The 20,969-nt window shown below is 38.3% G+C and overlaps 1 protein-coding gene across 1 annotated transcript; it reads left to right on the top strand.

Annotated features, from left to right (window-relative positions):
* Positions 1-146: 146 nt before the first annotated feature.
* LOC6644810 (ras-associated and pleckstrin homology domains-containing protein 1) lies at positions 147-20,811 on the top strand. Its single transcript, XM_002067252.4, has 4 exons — positions 147-1,265; positions 16,669-17,791; positions 17,855-20,327; positions 20,391-20,811. Exons 1-3 carry the CDS (start codon positions 1,110-1,112, stop codon positions 20,251-20,253), a joined length of 3,678 nt encoding a protein of 1,225 aa, XP_002067288.3. The 5' UTR covers positions 147-1,109; the 3' UTR covers positions 20,254-20,327; positions 20,391-20,811.
* The last annotated feature ends 158 nt before the right edge of the window (positions 20,812-20,969 follow it).

Raw genomic sequence — 20,969 nt, 5'->3', positions numbered from 1 at the left:
GCTTTTATTTATAAGCTGAATGTGACCATTATTTATTTATCACTTAAACTGTTACCGATACAATACCAGCTGAACTGTTCACCAGTCACGGTAAAGTGTTTCCTTATTTTTGGTATTTTTAAATTTTCCAACAACGGTCACACAATTGTAGTGCGGCGCGGGCGGGGCGTTTTTCACGAAAATTTTACGCACGAATTTCTCGTAGTTCTCCCCCTTCAATGGAAATACAAACGAGTTTTCTTATTTAGTTTTCCTATATTAGTCCTGTTCAGTTAATTTTTTTTTTTGTTTACTAATGCAACGATTGTCGCCGCCATATAACAACAAATTGGACAATAATCATATTTTTTTTGGTGGTGTTCAAAAGTTAATACATATAAATAAGTTGAATCAAAGTTGTGATGAGAAAGAGTGTGAAAGAAGGGTGGAGAGTGATGTTTAATAATGCTGGTCAATATGCAGTTGCAGCAGCAGCAACAACAACAACCACACCAATTAATAAACATTAACTAATGCTTAAAAAAACAAAGAAAAGTTTTAAAATTGTCAATGAGAAGAATCGAAGGAGGAAGACATATGAAATGAAGAAATAAATGCAAGTTGCAGTTCGGTGTTGAAGAAAGAAGAGTGTGGAAGTGGGGAAGATAGAGCGACAGAAAGAGAGTGAAAGAGAGCAAGAGAGAATTGCATATGTCGTCGTTCCAATTCGTTCGTTCCATTACTTCGCCTACGCAGCAGCTTCAGGCCAAAAGGAAAGGCCAATAACAAAATTGCAACAAAGTCAAAATGCAAACTTAACAAAAAGAAGTATATGTACATACATATATACATATATATATTCTGAAATTTAAAACGAATTAACGAAAAACAAAGAAAATTACTGGAATTTTATTGCTAAACTACAGCTACAACAATAACAACAACAAGAGCAACTACAAAGCGATCAAAACTTGTAGCGAACGAGCCATCAAGAGAGTGTGTAAGAGAGAGAGAGTAAGCTGCAGTTCGTCCTCTCGTTTCGTTGTCGGTTTCCCATAATTCCTCCGCCTACGTAGACTTGCCTCTCTCATTGCCCCTTTACCCCCACGCCGCAAGACTCTTGTTGTAATATGGATTGTGGTGGTCTGGCTGCCCAACAGCAACTCCTACAACAGCAACAACAACAACTACATCTTCAACAGCAGCGCTTACTCCAGCAACAGCAACAACAACAACAAACTACTTTAAATTGCCTTGGGGAAACAACTACAACGACAGCAACAAATGTAAGTACCCAATCGGAAATTGTCATATTCCATCATCATAGCCAACATATGTATGTATGTGTATATCGTATATATTTATGTTGGAATGAGATATTTATCATTTTGCAACGCAGTTTCAACTCACTGATCTCATGTAATTAAAACGTATTGCCAATGATTCTTTGAAAAAAAATTAAACAAAATAAATGTATAATTATTTTCTAGGTACATACATATGTATGTATGCGAACAGGGAACTGATAAAGTTTTACACATATTAATGGGGTCTTCAGTTCGTGCAGTTCCATATTCCTACTGGGTCTCTCATTTCTTTTTAACTTCATAATTCGCTCCCACACACAAAATTTCCAATGTATTGCAGTTTATTGGTTTTTCTTTCTTATTAGATTCCTCCTTCAGAGAGTTTGTGATGGTTGTTTGGGGTGATGAGGGGGCGTGGTAACAGCATATTGTATACATATGTATGTATGTATGTACATATAGTGTGTATGCATTATTAATTCAATTGACTTTTCCATTAAACAAAAATGAAAACTGCGTATTCAGAAGGCCAATTGGAAAAATGAATCACAGATCTCTGTCTGTGTGTGTGTGTTTGTTGTATGATGATGATGATTAATTTCATCTCATTTTATCTCAGCCTCATCTCATTCCATTTCATCTCGCCGTAGTCCGAACTCCGGACCAAAACCAAAACAGAACAACAGAAGCAGCAGGCGGCAACAAAGTGCCGACACATTAAGTGCTGTTTGTACTAACTTTGCCAGTTCTTCCTCAACCTCCCCCTGCCCGCAATTCCCTTTTGGATCTTTTCCATTTCTCTCTTTTTGCCCATTACTTTCACCGTGCATAAATTCTACACAACAACAACAACAACAAAAGAGAAAGATATATGTATAGATAGAAGAGACACAGAAGAGCCCGTGAAAAAAGTTCAAGAAATTATTGTAAATTGTTTATACAAGCAAGTAAAGAAAGAGAACATTAAAAATGAAGCAATTCTAAAAGACAAAGGTCGCAGCGGCTCCGACTTAAAACATACCCTAAAATCTCTTTATTTGCGTTTTATATTTTTCATGTAATGTGCCATCTAAAAATCAAAACATTATTTAAATTTATTATGTACGGGGTCCTATTACGAGTGTTTTCTTTTGTTTGTCATTAATATACCCTTTTATGCTCAAATTCGTGTTGGGTAGAAGAGGGTATAAAGACATGGTTGGCGTGTTGATGGACAAATACAAAAACAACAGCGCAACAGTTGTTGTTGTTGCTGCTTCTCTTTGTCGTTGCCTCCTGGTAAATGCACTGCAATTCCTCGAGTACTTATCTTTAGTCATGTCTCCTTTAATAATGTGGTTAAGGGCCACAATATAAAGCCGTCTATAATTTGGATTGGAAAGTTTCATTAATTGAATCCAAAGATATTTGTTAACTATTGCCAAATATTTTGTGACTATATGAAAGGGAATCGAATATTCGTTGTCTTTTTGCTATAGTGGTTGCTGTTTCTTGTAATTCCGTTTTAGTTTCTTTTGCTACGTGCTTGCAATAAAATAAAATTTAACTGCAATTACGTGACGCATAATTCTCCATGCATACACACACACACAAACACTTGGGTTTCTTGTAATGTGTACATGTGAGTGTTGTTGTTTGCCATTCTTCTGTCCCACCTCAAGGATAAAACAGCAGGACATGCGAGTTTTTGTTTGTAACCCGCCGCGCGAGTGCGTGTCAAATTTATTCAAACCAAAAACGCATCCAAACGCAGCTCACCTTCACCGTCCTCCTTTCTTCCTTTCTTTCTTCCTGCATACATTTGTCTAACGCTGTGTGCTTCGCTTAGAGCTGCCAACTGTTGTTGGCCCGAAAACTAGTTGGCAGCCCTCGGCAAATGAACACACAAACGTGCGCTCAAAAATGAGCAAACCGCCCGCATTTACATTTCGCGGCGCGTAGCGGACGAACGTTTCGTTTTTCAAAACGGAAAACAACACGACACGACACGAAATTACGTACATAAAAACCCGAAACGTTTGTTCAAAATAAAACCGAAATAATAATAAAACGCATTGTGCAAAAAAAAACGTGTCGAAACTAACTAACTTGTGTTTATTTAATATAATTTATACATGTAATTGTAGTAATTCGCGATTCGTCGCAACGAAGTACATATATACCGTTACTTAGTTGTTGTTTTTATTATTTTTTTGAGTGTGAGTTCCTTATACCAAAAACAAAAAGGAGTGAATAACAAAAGGCTGTCCTGCCTGTAACTTCTGTTTCTACTACATATAGCAACAAAACACAAGAAAAGTATACAAATAAAGCAATAATTAAAAGTGCCTTTTTTAATTAAGAGAAACAGAGAGAGAGATAGAGAGCGAGAGCCATATGTATATAACATTGAAGCGTAGGAGAAACAAGAGGAGGGAGTAAACCTAACAGCGGGAAGCAATCGAAATAAAATTGACGTAAACGACGACGTCTGGTAAGAGAAAAACAATAATATGAAATACCATCTTCTTCCCTCTTGATCGAAATCCATCTGTGTTCGCGCAACCACCCCCCAACGCCCCAAAACTCAACCTTCACTGTGAAGAAGAAAAGGGAATAAAACACTGGAAAGTTGCTGTCGTTTTTGTTGTTGTTTGTTTTTCTTTTGGCAGTTAATTTTAATGCGTTTTTGCTTTTGTCTTTCATTTTGGTCTGTTTGTTGCATTGCCAGCAGTTTATTTGGCTTTTAGCGTTGAGAAGATGGAGGAGGAGTAAACAGTTGTAGGCGGGAGGCAATATAGTGTTTTTATTATTTGTTTACATCATCCAAAGTTGTTGTATTCCCCTCCTCTATGCCAATTATTTAGAGCTCTCTGCGTAGTTTGCCTTACTTCATTCAATACTTTTACTTATTTTTCGCACTCTTTCTCTCTCATAAGTGGATGGCCTTCATTCACGATAACTGTAGACATAGCCGGCTTTTTCCACCATCATCCTAGCCAGTTTTAGTCATCGTCATAGGTGCGTCATTCATTCATTCATTGGTGCTTCTTCTTCTTCTATTTTATGGCATCCACCCTCAGTGCTCAGTGCTGACTTGGCTAAATCCTTCTCCAACTCTTTTGATTTTTCTTCTTCTTCTCTTACTTTCTCTTTGCCTCTGCACGTTCGTCAAATATTTGCTCAACTCTTTTTAATTACATTTGCCCATAGAATACGCACTAAAACCATACGGTAAATGGTATATGTATATGTACCCTTTTACATGCGAGCTCTACTCTTTCCTTAATAAACAAAGAGAGTAGGAGAGCATAGGAGAGAGTGAGAGCGAGTGCATTTGGCAAAAAATGAGAATGCATAGTGTGACTAAGTTTCCTAGAAACGTTCTATCAAGATGATTGATGATTATTGTCTTACACAAAAAGTACACATATGTACATATGTATGTATGTATATTCTTAAAAAATGTACACTGATTAGAAAATAAAATCTGTAGAATTTTCCTTTTTGTGCATACTTATGTAATGATTATTAAAATATTAATATTGTTTATAATTTATAATATGTGTGCTTAAATCGAGCGAGAGACACACATTGCCAATATTTTTGTCCATGACTGTAGCTTAGTTTTACCTAGTTTTCTTATCAAAATGTGTGTGTATATCTTTTATGATTTTAGGTCATCTTGATAATAAAATGCATCAACCCATGATATATGTACAGACTTTTTAAACTATTTAGTTTTGTATGTTCATATAATAAATAATAAATAACATGAAAACTAATGTCAAGACCCGATTATAAATATAATCCAAAAAATTTGCACTTTAGTTGCATTATATATACATACATATGTAAGTATGTATATTTAAACATTATTCAACTCGATTATTGATGTATGTATGTTTATACTTAGAAACATATGTACATATGTACATACATATGTATGTGTATGTATATGAATATGATTGTATGTTGCAATTTATCCTCCGCCCACTTGACTTTATATTACTTTTGGATTTCGTAAATCTTTTGACTTGCCTTGGCCCACTGTGCTTTTCCCTGCTGCTGGCTCTTCTTCTTCTTGTACTTCTTGTGTGTTGCGGCATATAAAAAAAAAGTAAATCAGCCGCTGTCGCCGTTGCCGCCTATCGCGGACATTTGCCGGCAGCTTCCCCCCACACACACACATACACACATACATAGATGTGTGTAACTTTTGCACATGGTCGGTCTGCTTTACGCGCAATCGTTGGAGCCGCACAGTTATCCCCCTTTCCCTCTCCTGTAGCATATTATTGTTGTTGCTGCTATTCTTTGCGGTCGCTTTGTTGTTCTTGTTTCAATGCTTTGAGCTTTGGCTACAACGTTTTTTATACACTACACAACAAGTGAAAGCATACCCGGCTATAGTTCTTTGTCCTCTTCTTAGTAGAGGTAGAGAGAGTGCGAGAGAGACGTAAGATATTTTTGGACCGTCTTGCTTAAATATCTTCCCTCTTATATCTTATTTTATTGTTAGTCGATTTTAATCAAATATACATACATTTTAGAATATGGAATTTCAATTAATTCTTCGTTCATTTAGAATCATTAGTTGATGTATATAAAATTAAAAAATAAGCTCAATATAAGAGAATGAACAAACCATAAGCCTGAAGGCCTTTGTTGCTCTGGTTTTCTCACACTTATTTGTAATCTAGAATTAATTTTTTTTTACAATTATATAAATAAAAAAAATAAATACAATTAGTTGATGTAAAAATTTAAACAATTTGAGATAGGTCTTTTTTTTTTTATTCTGCCGAAACCAAATTCCTTATATTAACAATAAGACCAACTTCGATTGCAATATTTGTACAGTCGCTAAAAAAAAATTTAGAAAGAAGTAAAAATCGTATGTCTTAAGTTAATTGCCGCCACTGTAGCTAACTAGATATGCATTTCTTAAATGGGTCACCCTGTTTTTATTTAACTATTCAGAAGTCAAGGGTATTGAAAAATTTGAAAATCGGGCAAAACTTTTGTCATTTGCTGTCGTGTTCCTCTGTCTCCACATAAAGTTTGGGATGCTGGATTTTCAGTGCTTTACTTTTTTATGATTCTCTTATTACATGGTTCGTTGCTTTTGCTCTCTTTCTTTTACTTCATTTCCCTCATATTTCATTTCATTTTCGAAAAACTGCATGCGACAAAATCCATATATGTATGTATATTTTGTGCTGCTGCTGCGCTGCTACTGTTAGCAGCGACGTTGACTGTATATATTTATGCTGCTTATTTGAATTTTTTTGTTTTTGCTTAGCTTTTGTTGTTGTTGTTACTGTAAAATATTTTATTATCGCTTGTTTCCGTTTAGGAACCAAAATTGAGTGGAGGAGTAGAAGTAGGAGTAGGGGGAAAAATGTAATGAACGGCATACGCACACATGGGTTTACATTTACAACACACACATACACGCACACACACACACACACACACATGCATACATATTTGAAATTCTTTTGTCGCCATATTCATTTCGAAATGATGTACTTGGGGCTTGTTGCTTCACACGAAAACGCTTTGTCGCGCATCGTCGTTCCCCTCCCCTCCCCCTTCCACCAATACACTTCACTCTGCTCGTTTCGTTTTCCCCTCCAATTCTTTGGTTCCGTCCTCCCCCCCTCAAGCCCTTGTCAATTTATGTACACATACAAACATACAAGCACACATACTCATGTATGTATATATGTATATGTGTGTATATGTTGCTATCTGCTGCTGTCTATCCTATCGGTTGGTTCTGCTTCGCTTCAGTTCTACATACTCTCATGCTCTTTTCTCCATTCCATTATTTCTCCCCTCCCCCGCTTCTCACTGTCACTCACCCTACCGCATTATAGGGTGACCCTGCAGTACATTTATGTTATAACACACTGAGAATATTGAGAAGTGAAGGGAACCCAACCAACCAATTGCCAAAGGAAACAAAAAAAGATGATCAAAACATTTCGAATCGACTTAATTAATACCCTTACTCAGTGCGGGACTGAAATAAGTGGAGGACGTGCAGTCCTTCAGGACACTTATAAGTGTATATGAGAAATATTTGAGAATCTTTTCCATCTCATTGGACCATCCTTTCGCTAAATCCAATAAATTTTTTGCCTATATCTATCAGTCAAAATTAGTTTATTAATGCACCAATACGTGATTTTACTTAGGGAAAGTCTAAAGGAAATAGGGTTAGTTGAAAAGACTTATTCATGTGTCTTCTTTTGGCTTAATATGATCTTTTATTGAGTATTTTGCTTTCGTTTATTTTCGAAAATTAGCGCAGAATTTTTATAGTTTCCCTTTTTGTATTTTTAGTTTTGTGGTTTTTCAATTTTTTTCCCTCCTCTCCTCTTTTAAATGCTGCTGCCCTCTTTTCTATTGCCTTCTTCATCGTCATCTTCATCTCGTACCATCTCCTTCTCAGGTTTTCCGTTTCTTGTGCTTGTCACTACTGTGGGCGTCTGTTACAATTTGTAAATTATATTTAAACATAGAAAAATAAAAACTGACTGACTCGCATGTGGTCTGTCTGTCGGTCGGTCGGTGGGTCGGTGCGTTCGTCATTTGTTGGATGTGTCGGTGGCTTGTGGCTATGCGGATTTGGATCGGCTCGAATCGGATCAGATCGGAGCGAAGCGGGTCTGAGTTGTGTTACCAAGTGGGCGTGCAGTGACCCAATTTTGCTAATAGATTGCATTTTGCCACAAACACACACACACGCACACACACGCACACACACTCACACACACACACACACACACACACACACACACACACACACACACATATTTGCCTCCGAGTCTCATTTAGCGCATTGAACTCTGTGAGAACTAATTGAAGGAATAGAGAAATTAGATAAAATTTCAAATTCCTAACTTCTAACTCTCTGAATATAAATTTCTCGCAGCCATTCGATGTTTCTTTTTATACCATGCACCCAAAGTGTGAAATGGCATATTAAAATCGACAAAATGTATGAAACAGGCAGAACGAAGCTTTTCCTTGAATTCCATAAAGTATATTTATTCTTGATCAGGATCAACAGCCAAGTCGATCTAGTCATGCCCGTCCGTCCGGCCGTCCGCCTGTAAGAACAACTAGAACTCGGAGAATATAAGAGTAATAGTCACCAATTTTGATACGTAGACTCTTGAAGTATCTAAGGTGTTTAAATGTATTTAAATTTTAAAACTATTGCCACGCCCATGTAATTTAAAGAAAACTAATTATATCCCGCAATTTTATACCTAATGCGATTAAAATCGGACTATAATTTCCAGCTATGTAACAAATATCAATAAAATTCGAGTGAGAATAGCCAAGTTATGCGTCTAAACGTTTTTCACTATGTAATCTATGCGGATTTGCCCGATGGCGGCGCTGCAGTGCTGTAAGAGTGAGAGAGATAGCGAGATATGCTTACTAAGCAGCATGTAAACAGAACTTTAGGTACTTTTGTTTTTAAAGAATTGAAAATATTTGTTTTACTTGGTGCATGGTATACGGAAGTCGGTGAGACGACTTACTTAATTCATTATACCCTTGCAGAGGGTATTATAAAATTGGTCAGATGTTTGTAACGCACAGAAGGAGACGTTTCCGACCCCATAAAGTATATATATTCTTGATCAGCATGAGAAGCTAAGTCGATATAGCCATGTCCGTCTGTCCGTCTGACCGTCTGTCCGTCTGTCCGTCGGTGCGTACGCGTTTTACTCAGCCATCTTAAGAGCTATCGGGATGAAATTTTTTTTGGGAGCTTTTTTTTACCCGGGACCACTATATCATATAGCTCTAGAAGAAACATTTTTGCAAAAATTGGAGTATCCCCATGAAACCAATATGATAGTAATAGATATAAAATCTCAGATCCCAAAATTTGAATCTGATCCGATAAATAGAACACAAGTTACAGTCAATATAAATCGGTTCAAACGCTGCCGGCAGCGCTGCTTGCTGCCTACTACTGCCATCATCAAATCAACAGAGCACACGCATACACACACAGACGCAACGCTACATGAACTGTATGTGTATGCGTGCCGTGCTTTGCTTAGAAAATGATGGAAGAAGAAAAACTTGTGGTAAAAAGAGAAATAATATTTTGTTTGTGTATTGATGAATTGAGTTGCAGGGAAAGAAATTTCAAAAAGGAAAAATATTATTGCCAAGTATACTGCAAGGGTATATAAACTTCGGCATAGCCGAAGTTAGCTTCTTTGATATTTTTTTTTTAATTTGTCTTTCACACAAATAAAAAAAAAAACTGCATTATATCACAAAATGTTTCTTCCTAATTAAGTGCAGTCATTTAGCTTGGCGACTAAAGTGTCCCGCAACATAAATCAAACAATTTAAACAATGCTTCTATATAATATATCTATATAATCGTTTTATGGCAATTTTCTTTTGTTTTTTATGATCTTTGTCGGTTCCGCATTCCTTGTCTATCTAATTGGTACACACAAAATAAAAAAAATAAAAACAGCAAACAAAATTGTCTGCGGGGGCATAAAAAAAACTACTGTAACAAACTAGTAATTTGTTAAAAATTGTTTTACCAATTATAATGCAAATTGATTAGATCAAAGGCAATTGGAAAATAAATTTCCCAAAATTTATGATGGATTTCTTTAAATGATTCTTCAAAGGAATTTTTTTTTCTGATTTTTATTTTAGTGTTTCCTTTGAAATATCATTTAGATATTTGACATGATTTTCATTGGGAATGCTTTATCTCTAGTAAAAACCTTTGTATTTAAGACAGTGCAGGATCTATAAGGCCAGAGGAGGGGAAAATATCAGGTAGAAAAACAAAGTTGACATCAATTGAAAAACTTTGACCCTTGGGTCTAATAAAAAGTCTTTAAAAATTTGGAAATTTGAAACATTCATTTTAGTGTCTCTCTCTCTCTCTCTCTCTCGGCCTTCCATTTCCCAATTGAATTGAGATGCAATATAAATTTGTCAAAAATCAAGTGTAAAGAGGAAGGAGAAAGGGAAAAGCGGAAAGTAAGTACGTACGTACATAAACTAATCATATGTTTCTGTATGATTTATAATGCTTGTAAGAAATGGTTGAACCTTTTGGGTTTGCTTTCCCCCTTCAGTTCTCGACTACTGTATCAACAAGTGATTGATGATGATGATGTAGAAGATCTTTTCAAGCAAGAAGCAACCCCTGAATTTTAAAGAGAGACCTGCAAGTTTCAAATATCTGAAAAACGAGAAGGCCCTCACTCACCTACAACAACCACCGATGACGACCTTTTTCTCTAGAGCTCTAACTCTCTAGACTGAGTCTATGAGTGTGATAGAAAGGGCGAGCGAGTAACTTGAAAGTACTCAAAACGCATCTGTTGGCTACGTTGGTTATCTTGATCTTATTATCAGAGTGGAGTGAGTCACCATCGACGTCATTTTGGACATGCTGTGTTCGTTTCGTCCGTGGCAGGTGCAAAATGTAGCCAGCCAGAGCCAGCTCCTTTTGTTTTCTTACTTTCTGAGTATGAGCATTTGTAACCCCAAAAACAAAAAAAAGCAAAACCTCGACCCTATACGATTTATATTGTTGTGTGTGTGTGTGTCTGTCTGCCTGTTAAGGACACGCGTCGTTTGCCGGCTGCACGAGCCAACGAACAGCAACAACAACGTCGGTCCTTAAGGAAATAAGGAAACGTCTTCCACTCCATTCCACTTTGTGTATGTTTGTTGTCTGTGGAATGGGTAATCTTTAAAATGGCGTTGCAGATTTCTTTCATTCCCCGTATGTATATGTATAGCAGATGTTTTTGGTTGATTTAATGAGTTTAATGATTCGAAGTTTGATCAAATGAAAAACACTTGTTAAATATATTTACATACTGTGAAGAAGTTCTTATAATTGTTTCCTGAGTCTTGATTGAGTTTCTAAAATAAGTTAACGAGAATTATTACCATAACAGAAGAGTATTTCCTGATCGATCAAGCCCATCTATTTGGCAAAGCATTTAATAAACGATGATTTTTCGTTCGGTTAAGTTTTAAGCCGATTCCGCCAAATGTATTGAAAAGGATGCCAATAAGTTTCGAAGGATGCCAATAAGTTTGGGTGATTTTTATGAACTTTTTAGTAATATTTGAATCGTTTATAGTTAATTCTATCAAAAGTTTTTAAATTACATAATAGTGTTATTCCGTTTGTGTCAGTGTTAGGTGGATTTGTATTAGCCAAAGAGACTACGAGTTTGTCTGTAGTTCCCTCTCCCTTGCACCCTCATGATCAAATGGAACGGGATACTTTTTTTTCGTACATCGATAACGTGAAGACATGTACATACTAATTTCCATTTCAAATCGCCAGCTTTTTAATGGAATTTATTTCGAAAGACAAAAAACTGGATGTTCTTTTTTTTATCATTGATATTCTGTTTTATAGTTGATGCTATATAAATCTATATTTATAAAAATAATTAAAGTATTATAATTAGACATTAAGTATGGTCTGAGACGGATTCTTATCAGTCACTTCCTTTCCATATATGTATGTAGTTTTTTTCATTCGCGACCTTCCATCTTACTTATATTGCATCGCATGGAGTAGCGTAGAGTAGTGTGCCTTGAAAAAGAATCGCAAGACCGACCAAGTCCAATTAGATTGTTTAACGAACCAGCAACAACAACAATAGTGAATCTTTTTTGATGGTCGGACGGGAGGGTTATCATTTTTTGTATATATATACATACATATATATCGTTCGTTTCGTATTCCATCTGCGCAAAAGTTTTATGAGCGACAAATTTGCCAAAAGGAACACCAAAGTATACGCTTTTTAAGGGCCCCATGGCGTGTTGTTTGTTGTTGTTGTTGTTGTTGTTGTTGTTGTTGTACTGTGTGCCATCAAAAAATTAATTTAATGTATTAGTTTAGGTTTCTTTCCCTCTCTCTCTCTTACTCTGCATGAAAGTTTTCGGCACTTGCGCGACACGTTGTTTAGTTTTATTAATCGACTGCGGAAGTTGCTTTAAATGTCCACAAACATGAAAATATTTATATACATATATATTTATTTATTTTTTTGATGCCTTAAATGAAATGAGTAAAAAGGTATAAATGGGCGGACATGTTGCGTTTAGTAGTAGTAGGACTCATTCCCAGAAGAAAACAGAAAACGAAACCACCAAACCCTGACGTCATTAGAAGAAGAAGTTAGAAGTTTTAGTGTTAGTCTAGTTTGTGTTAGTTTTTCCTTTCCTTTGGTCGCTTTTTGCTTAATTGTTGAAATTGTTATTACGATTATGACCATGAAGTAAATGTAATTAAGCTCGAAAGACTCCCCAACTACTTCAATTAGCTTAAAAGTTCCCTCAGTATCCCTCATTCGCGTAGAGGGAATATGTTTATACAACATGCAAGCAAAACTCGGTTATTCAGTTGAGTAGGTCATGTTAGGGTTTAGATAAGTGTAAGTAGTAGCTAGTAGTGCTTCCAGATAAGATAAAGGTTTAGTTCCTTCAGTGTTGGTTGGGTTAGGTCATATTTAGAGCAACATATACCTACTTATATTTTTCCGCCTTTTAGCCAAGTCGTTTTGTTTAATGCTATGTTACACAAATGTCTACTACAAGAGACATACTATAATTAAGTATTTTGAATGCTAAATGGCAATTTGCATATATATACATCAACAATTAACATTCATCAAGTTGAAATCTTTGAAGGTGAACCACGACGACAACTGACAACTAACAATAATTGAACTATATACAAACGTTAATATATTCAGAATTCAAGTGTGACTCTATCGAGTCAAATATAAGAGATTAGACTGCAACTAGAGAAGCTAAACACTCTGAATATGAAGATTAAGATCTATTTTATTGTGAACAAATTTTTAAGTTTCCACATTTTTGTACAAGATATAAAGAAAGAAATCTGAATATTGTGTTGTATTCTGTTTTCCTAAACCAAATAAAAAAAATAAACAAAAATCTTGTGAGAAAAACTTGAATTAAGTTAAGTTTAGTAGGCGCCATCGGGGCCAAAATCATCAAAGTCCTCAATCGATTATTTGATAAATAACAAAAAATAAAAACTTTTCAATTGGTTTGATCAAAAGGTTTATATATCTTACTTTTAAAGTTGCAAATTTTTATTTGTTCATTAAACCCAAATGGGGGAAATCTATGAGCAGATTTTTACCCCTCTTCCCAAAGGTGAGATTTACTTGGACCCCCTTTTTTTCCCACAATTGGAAGATCATTTAATTAACGAAAGTTCCCATACATGAAATGTGTTTAGCTTGAAATAAATTGATCAAAATTGACTTAAAAAGCGGAGGCAAATCAAGGAATACATTGATTATTTTTGTATGTTTTATAGAATTTAGATAAGAAGTTGCATTTTATGATCATTAAGGTTAAGGTAATTGCTGTTTCTATTATTTCTTTCAACATTGTAACTTTAATATCCAATACTTTTTTAGTTTCTTTCCCTTCGAATTTTGTAGTTATTTCACAAATAGTTATGCTTAGGAGTAACCTTTGAGTTTCTTTTAGGGAAATAATATGGATAGTAAATTATCTTACTTTATTAAGTTAAGTCGCTAAAGCTAGTAGGCAATTTATAACAATATATTTATGTTTAAACTTTAAAGCCAAAATACTAAGCTGAACTAAGTAATGAAGTTATATTAATTCATTTAGATCCTAATTAAATTGAGTCCACACAAAAGTATCTACACACTTGTTCTGAAAGGACCACTAAAAGTCGAGCAGTTCTATAATTATCCAATATGGTTCAAAGTTTATGTAGAGAGAAAGAGAGCTGTATAGAGAGTGAGATAGAATGAAACTGACGGTAGTTATTTCTCTACTGATGGACAACAACTTTTAAAATTCCAAAGATAGAGTGGTAAAAAAGAATTGTATGTACACAAAATATTATACATGGCACTTTGTTGCGAGACTGTGAATCAAGATGCTGTTGCAATCCCACAGAGAAAGCAAGAGAGAGAGAGAGAGACAGGGATGGAGGGAAACCATGACCAAAGACCAACAACGGGTAACCGACTGGTGGACCCTAGACCTGGACAAATAGCCAAAGACACAATATAAACAACTCGTAAACTAACTGCAAACAAATCTTTAAATGCTGTAGAACTTCTCTTTCTGTGTCTGTGCGGTTGGTGGTCGTTTTTCCAACGTGTGTATGGCGCCCTTTCCCCACCTCTGCGCTCACCTCCCTTTAATCATCGTCATCTTTCTCTTCCTCTTTTACCACCATTTAGTGGATTTTGGTCTACTGTTTGTCAATGCAACTCAATTAGAATTGTTGTTGTTGTTATAACTGTCATTGAACTTTGTGACAAAATGAACACACACACTCAACGAGAGAGAGAGAGAGATAGAGGGGGATAGAGAGATGAATTGAGGTAGAATTTCCACAAGAAATCACTTGTAATAATACAAAAATGTGTGTTGTTGTAGTCGTATCCATAAATCAACGCATATTTTTGAATATTCCAAACAACGGCAATGAGATGATATTTCCTCCCCACTATATATATAATTTAGTAGAATGGCCTCGTTTAACCTTCCTTTTGACTCTAATCAGTTGCCGCCGCTGATGTTGCCGCTGTTGCCGATGTTGCTGCTGCTGTTGTTGTTGGTGGCCGTCGTGGTGCATTGCACAAGGACTGATAGTGTGGGTAATAAGAGGGCGCAAAGGGCCATCATCCACCATTAATTATTGCTGCTGTCCTTCAAAATGTAAAAAAGACTTCCCAATACTCTGACTCATTCAGATGTTCTCTGATTTGAAAGTGGATATATATATATATGAATAGAATTCATATTAATTTAGAATTCTCATTTATAAACAAGTTAAAATTAAAACAAATTTTGGTTTTGAAGGGAGCTAAAACATAAAAAATTAGCATGGCATATGTGCTACTATTTTTGTGAACACAGCTGTACATAGTAATCTTGGGGGTCTGAAGACCTGGTCATCTCTTTATAACCCCCAACTTGTGAATTGATTCGATAATTTTGACAAATTCTTAATCTAATAAAATGAGCCCCCCGATAATACGAAATCGTTCTATGGTTTTAAGTTCACAACATGAAAAAGGTAATAGTTAAAAGATTGCCTTAAGTATAATGACGAAATTTGACAGAGCAAAGGGGAAATGATAAAAAGGGATAGGTAATACGAGGAATATTCATATTGTAGATACGATCAACATCAGCTGCTGCTGCAAACACTGAATGAATAGCAGCCAGCCAGCCTGCCTGCATCCGCTTTTATGCCCATTGTGTTGTCAGTTGCTGTCTGTCGGTTGTTGCCTTTTCTCTCAACTCAACTACAACAATTGCAGTCTCTGCGTTTGTCTCAGGAGATTCTCGGATGTCGTCGTTATGTCGTTAGTACGTGACTTATGTCTTGGAAAATTACTTAACACTTGCCAAAAGCTAAAGCTCCTACGACTGACTTTGACTGGATTGCTGCCCAGTCTTTAATCTTGGAAAGACGCCAAATGCCTCAACCGAAGTGTCTCTGTGTGTGTCTATGTGTGTGTGTGTATGTGTATTTGAGGGGAGAAGTGGCTAGTTTTATCGGCTAAGCCAGCACACATGATGGCATTAGTAATTATATCATAAAGAGAAATAAACGGAAAGAGAGAGAGAGAGAGAGACAAAAAAATGCGAGCGATAGAGAAAAATTAAGATTTTAAAAGTGTGGCGGGGAGAAAGGGGGTGACAAGCTGTAATCGCAAACGCAATTGCCCAGTCCGGATGGGTAGGGGGTAGGGAGGGGGCTAATCCGCCACACGTCCATCGGCACGTACCAAAAGTGAATGGGTCTCTGTTAATGTTGATTATATCGCTTTTTATTCTCTTTGTAATTATTACTAATTTTTCATTTTCTTAATCAATTGCGAAAAAAAGGGCGAACAAAAAAACGAAGCTCTATCGATTCTGCATACACCTGTTGCTTGCGCTTTGTTTTTGACGTAGATTAAAATGAAAAGATTGTGCGCTGCAAGTGCAATAGTTGTTCAGCTCATTGATGATATAGCTTGACCGATTTGAAGAAATAACTGAAAAAGTAAATGCAACTGCATGACTATAATGTTTATTTTGTTGGATCGAAAAATAGTAGAACAAAAATATCGACATTGATAAACTGCCTATACATTATTTCTCTCTATTGCTTATAATTAAGATTATTCAGAATAAAATTGAGTGAAGTTATGATTTTTGCAAACAATTATGAGCAAATGTCCCCCATGTTAAAGCAGAAGAAGAAGACATGTTAGGATCGTTTATTGATTTCCAAGCTATTAACTAATAATTTTTCTTTTTAAATTTATAATATTTTTAGATAAATCTTGCGGGAATTTTGGTTGCTGGCAGCGGAGGAGGTGCCAGCGTTGGAGAAGGAGGCGCAGCAGTTGGAGGAGGTGTGGGAGTAGGAGTTGGTGGTGCAGTTGGTATTGATTGCTCTAATTACGGTGCTGGCGCCGTCAAATTGCGCAAATACAGTGATCGTCCCCTAAAGACATCCCAGGCGGATACAAAATCCCATACTTATCGCATTTCTATGGCTAATCTAGAGGATACACAAGAATCCGAATTGGATCAGATATTGGGAGAGCTAACCCTGCTGGAGGCCCAAATAAAATATGGTGAAGCATCCTTTCTGCCAGGCGTGGTGACAGCAGCATCAGCAGGCGTCCCACCGAGTCCTGGCTGTAATCCTAATGTTGCCCAACCGCCGCCTGTCCACTCCTCTGGCTCTGGTTCGGCCTCGGGTTCGGCTGCCTCTTCGCGTTCCCATTCGAGAACGAATAGCAGCATTTCAGGTGATGTCAGCACTTGCTCATCCTCGGGAATTTCGGAAAATGGTGCTGTTGCCGGTTCCATAATTACCAGCAACAGCAGCAGCACAACCAACGCTACTACAATCGGATCCGGATCACTCATTATGCATCCCTCGGGTAATGTAGGAACAACCACTATGACTATGGGTATTACAATGGGCGTGGTGTCACCACGAGAGCCACGCACTGAATCACCGGACAATGATTCGGCATTCAGTGATACGGTTTCCCTGCTGTCAAGCGAGTCATCTGCCTCATCCAATACATCGTCACAGCAACAGCAATTGCAACAACAACAGCAGGCGGCCGCTGCGGCGGCAGCTCAAAAGCTACGACAAGTGCAACATCATCATTTACAAGGGCAATTGGTGGGCGGGGATGGGGGCTCATCCTCCAATTGCATATCGAAAGCGGCTAAAATTCAATTGGCATTGCAAAAGTTGGAAAGCGCCTCCATACGACGACTCTTTGTGAAAGCCTTTACCGCCGATGGAGCATCCAAGTCGCTGCTAGTGGATGAACGCATGGTATGCGGTCATGTGACCCGTCTATTGGCCGATAAAAATCATGTCCTAATGCAACCCAACTGGTCTCTAGTTGAGCAATTGGGTGATCTACAAATGGGTAAGATTTAATGGGGCGAAATCATGAGAACTGAACGATGAAACTAATTTGTTTTCCTTCTAGAGCGCCTTTTCGAGGATCATGAATTGCTGGTAGATAATCTAATGACATGGAATTCAGATGCTGGTAACCGTGTGCTCTTCCAGCAGCGTCAGGATAAGGTGGCATTGTTTGCCAAACCCGAAATGTATTTACCGGGTCCGCAGATGGCACCAGGCTGTCAGCATGATGAGCAGACACGTCATATGCTTCTCGAAGAGTTCTTTGAATCACCGCATGCCCAACTGCAATTGGATGGACCACTGTATATGAAGGCAGATCCGAAAAAGGGCTGGAAACGCTATCATTTTGTCTTACGGTCCTCGGGTCTATATTACTTCCCTAAGGAGAAGACCAAAAATACTCGCGACTTGGCCTGCCTAACCCTGTTCAATGGCCATAATGTCTATACGGGTCTTGGATGGCGCAAGAAATGGAAATCACCGACAGATTATACATTTGGTTTTAAATCAGCGGTGGATTCATCGCTGGGCAAATCGTGTCGTTCGCTGAAAATGTTATGTGCCGAAGATCTGGCCACTTTGGATCGTTGGTTGACGGCAATTCGGATATGCAAATACGGCAAACAATTGTGGCATAATTACAAACTTTTGCTGGAGGATCTCTGTCTGGGCGATGGTGTCTCACAGTCGAGTTTCGCCTCCTCGATGCGTAGCGAGTCGATTAGTAGCATTTCGTCAGCGGTGCCATCGCAGTGTGGAAGCGTTTCATCGGCCATAAGTAGCATGTCCAATTCGACTAGTGGCCGCACATCCCGTGCCTCCAGCTCCAGCTCCAGTGGCTGCCTGTCCGATGATAATAATGGATTCGATTCCGAATTCACTACGGGAACCATCAAACGGAAACCGTCGATGAAACCGAATCTCCCATTAACCACAATGACCCGCCAATTGAAGGAGGTGGGCGAGATAACGATTTGTGAGAGTTCTGGCGGCGATTTGGCCAGTTCACCGGAAAGAAGTGGCACACTGACTCGCCGACATAGTCGTCGCAAATCGCAGGAAAGCAATGGCAGTGGCACACTGAAGCGACGGCCGGCTGGATCAGCTGGCGCTGTTGCTGCAATCAATTCCGTGGTTGTTGTTGGTGCCGTCAAGCGTGCCGATGTAGTGGAGGGCAGTAACTCGTCAACATCATCGAGCAGCAATTCAACGCCCACTCCCACGCCCAGTATATGCGCCAAGCCGCCACCAGGATTGTCGGATGCTGAGCTAATGTGTTCATCTACATTGTCATTGGATTCGCTGCCACCGCCACCGCCTCCGCCGGCATTGGTCAACGATGAGCAAGATGTCTATGGATCGCAATTATCCTTGGCTTCATTGCCACCGCCACCACCACCAGAGGAGGTAGTGATGATGGCATATACCAGCACCGGTCAAATGCCAACGGCAGCTGCTGCCCTGCCACTTCCACCGGATGTACACACGATGTTACCATCCACACAACAACAACAACAACAGCCTATGATGATGAGCCTGCCGAATAGCAATGGATCGCTACCGCCCGCTGTACCAGCAAAGCCCATTAAACCGGCAGTGAAACAACAGGGTGTCATCCTGAAGGCAGCACCGCCATATAAAGCACCACCAGATTATGTGGGACCTGGTGGCCAGCTGGCACCGCCGCCTCCGCCACCGCCCGTGCAAAAGAAGGTCTCCTTTGCGGACTCTCCGGTGCTGTTGCGTCGAAAGATGTGCTCACCGGAGCCAGTGTTGCCACAGCGTAATCCCAGCACATCGCTCAGTTCGAACTCCTCCAGTTCTGGCCAATTTCAGCTATACGCTCCGGGGCCAATGCTGCCACCACGTACTGATCTCTCGCGTCTGTCGTCCAACACCAGGCAGAGCAATGGCAGCAGTTGCTGCAGCAGCATTGAGGTGACGTCACCCAAGCGTCTGCAGGAATCCGCATCGAATCCACCACGGGACTTCCTCAAGGATCTGCAGCGTGTGATGCGCAAGAAATGGCAAGTGGCCCAAAAATGTAAGCTGGAGCCGGCCACAACGCCGCATGAGGTGCTCGGTTTTAGGGATTTCAACAATGAGGATCTACTGGCTGCCCATAATCTCAATTCGGGTGCGAATTCGTCGCATTACTATCGCGAAACGGCGAATGTCAGTCACTGGGTGCAGGAGCACTACGAGTATGCCCACAATGCCCTCTACGAGAATGTGCATGCCCAGACGAATGGCAATGCTGTTGCCGGGGCTCCAACAGCAGCAGCAACACCTCCAACACCAACACCAATGGCTCCAGTTGCATCACCTCCACCCCATCTTGGTCCCATAATGCCGCAGCTGATTCCTACAAATGAGGCAGCTGCTGCTTTGCGTAAAAAACGACCACCACCGCCGCCGCCCAAACGTAGCGACAAAACTCATCTAACAAATCGGGTGTAAGGAGAGTGCACAACCTACATATATGATATATATATATATATATGGGATATAGACAAGGCGGCTGCCTTAAAAGTGTAAGTAAGATCAAAATCTCATCCGATTTGCAACTAATTTTCTTTGATTTCTCTTTTCTTTAGGATATTTCACCTCACCCCCGCAGCAGCAGCAGCACATCCTCCGTATCCACATCCTCAACTCACCACATTACACCACGCCACACCAATTTGTGTCTACACCAATATATATATACATATATATTTTTTTTGGGATTCGATCTCCGTAATCGTAAACGTCGGCGGAAAACTAAATGAATGCGAAACAAGATTAATGCAAATTCCTATTATAAGTGTAGGCGGCAAAACTTTTAATATTAATATCTATATAGTATATGTATATATACATATATATCTATATATACGCCCTAAGAATACGCCCTCATTTCTCTCAAGTATTATTTGATTTGTTAATAACCTAAAAACAAGAATTTATTTCTATATCGAGAGAAATTGTTTTATGTTCGTTACAAAAAAAAAAGTTGCAATTCAAAATTCATTTAATATAAATTTTTCATATGGCATTAGTAAAAATATTTAAGCTAAATTTTAGATGTAAAGAAAACAAAAAGAAAAATCATTTTTTTTGTCATACATATATATAAATATATATAATAATTATATTAGGATTTTTACTAGCGGCTAATTAATAAGTGAGAAAAG

This window comes from Drosophila willistoni (genome assembly GCF_018902025.1).
Source record: "Drosophila willistoni isolate 14030-0811.24 chromosome XL unlocalized genomic scaffold, UCI_dwil_1.1 Seg142, whole genome shotgun sequence".
Taxonomy (NCBI): Eukaryota; Metazoa; Arthropoda; class Insecta; order Diptera; family Drosophilidae; genus Drosophila; species Drosophila willistoni.
Note: the sequence above shows the minus strand (reverse complement) of the source record. Positions and strands in the feature narration are given on the sequence as shown.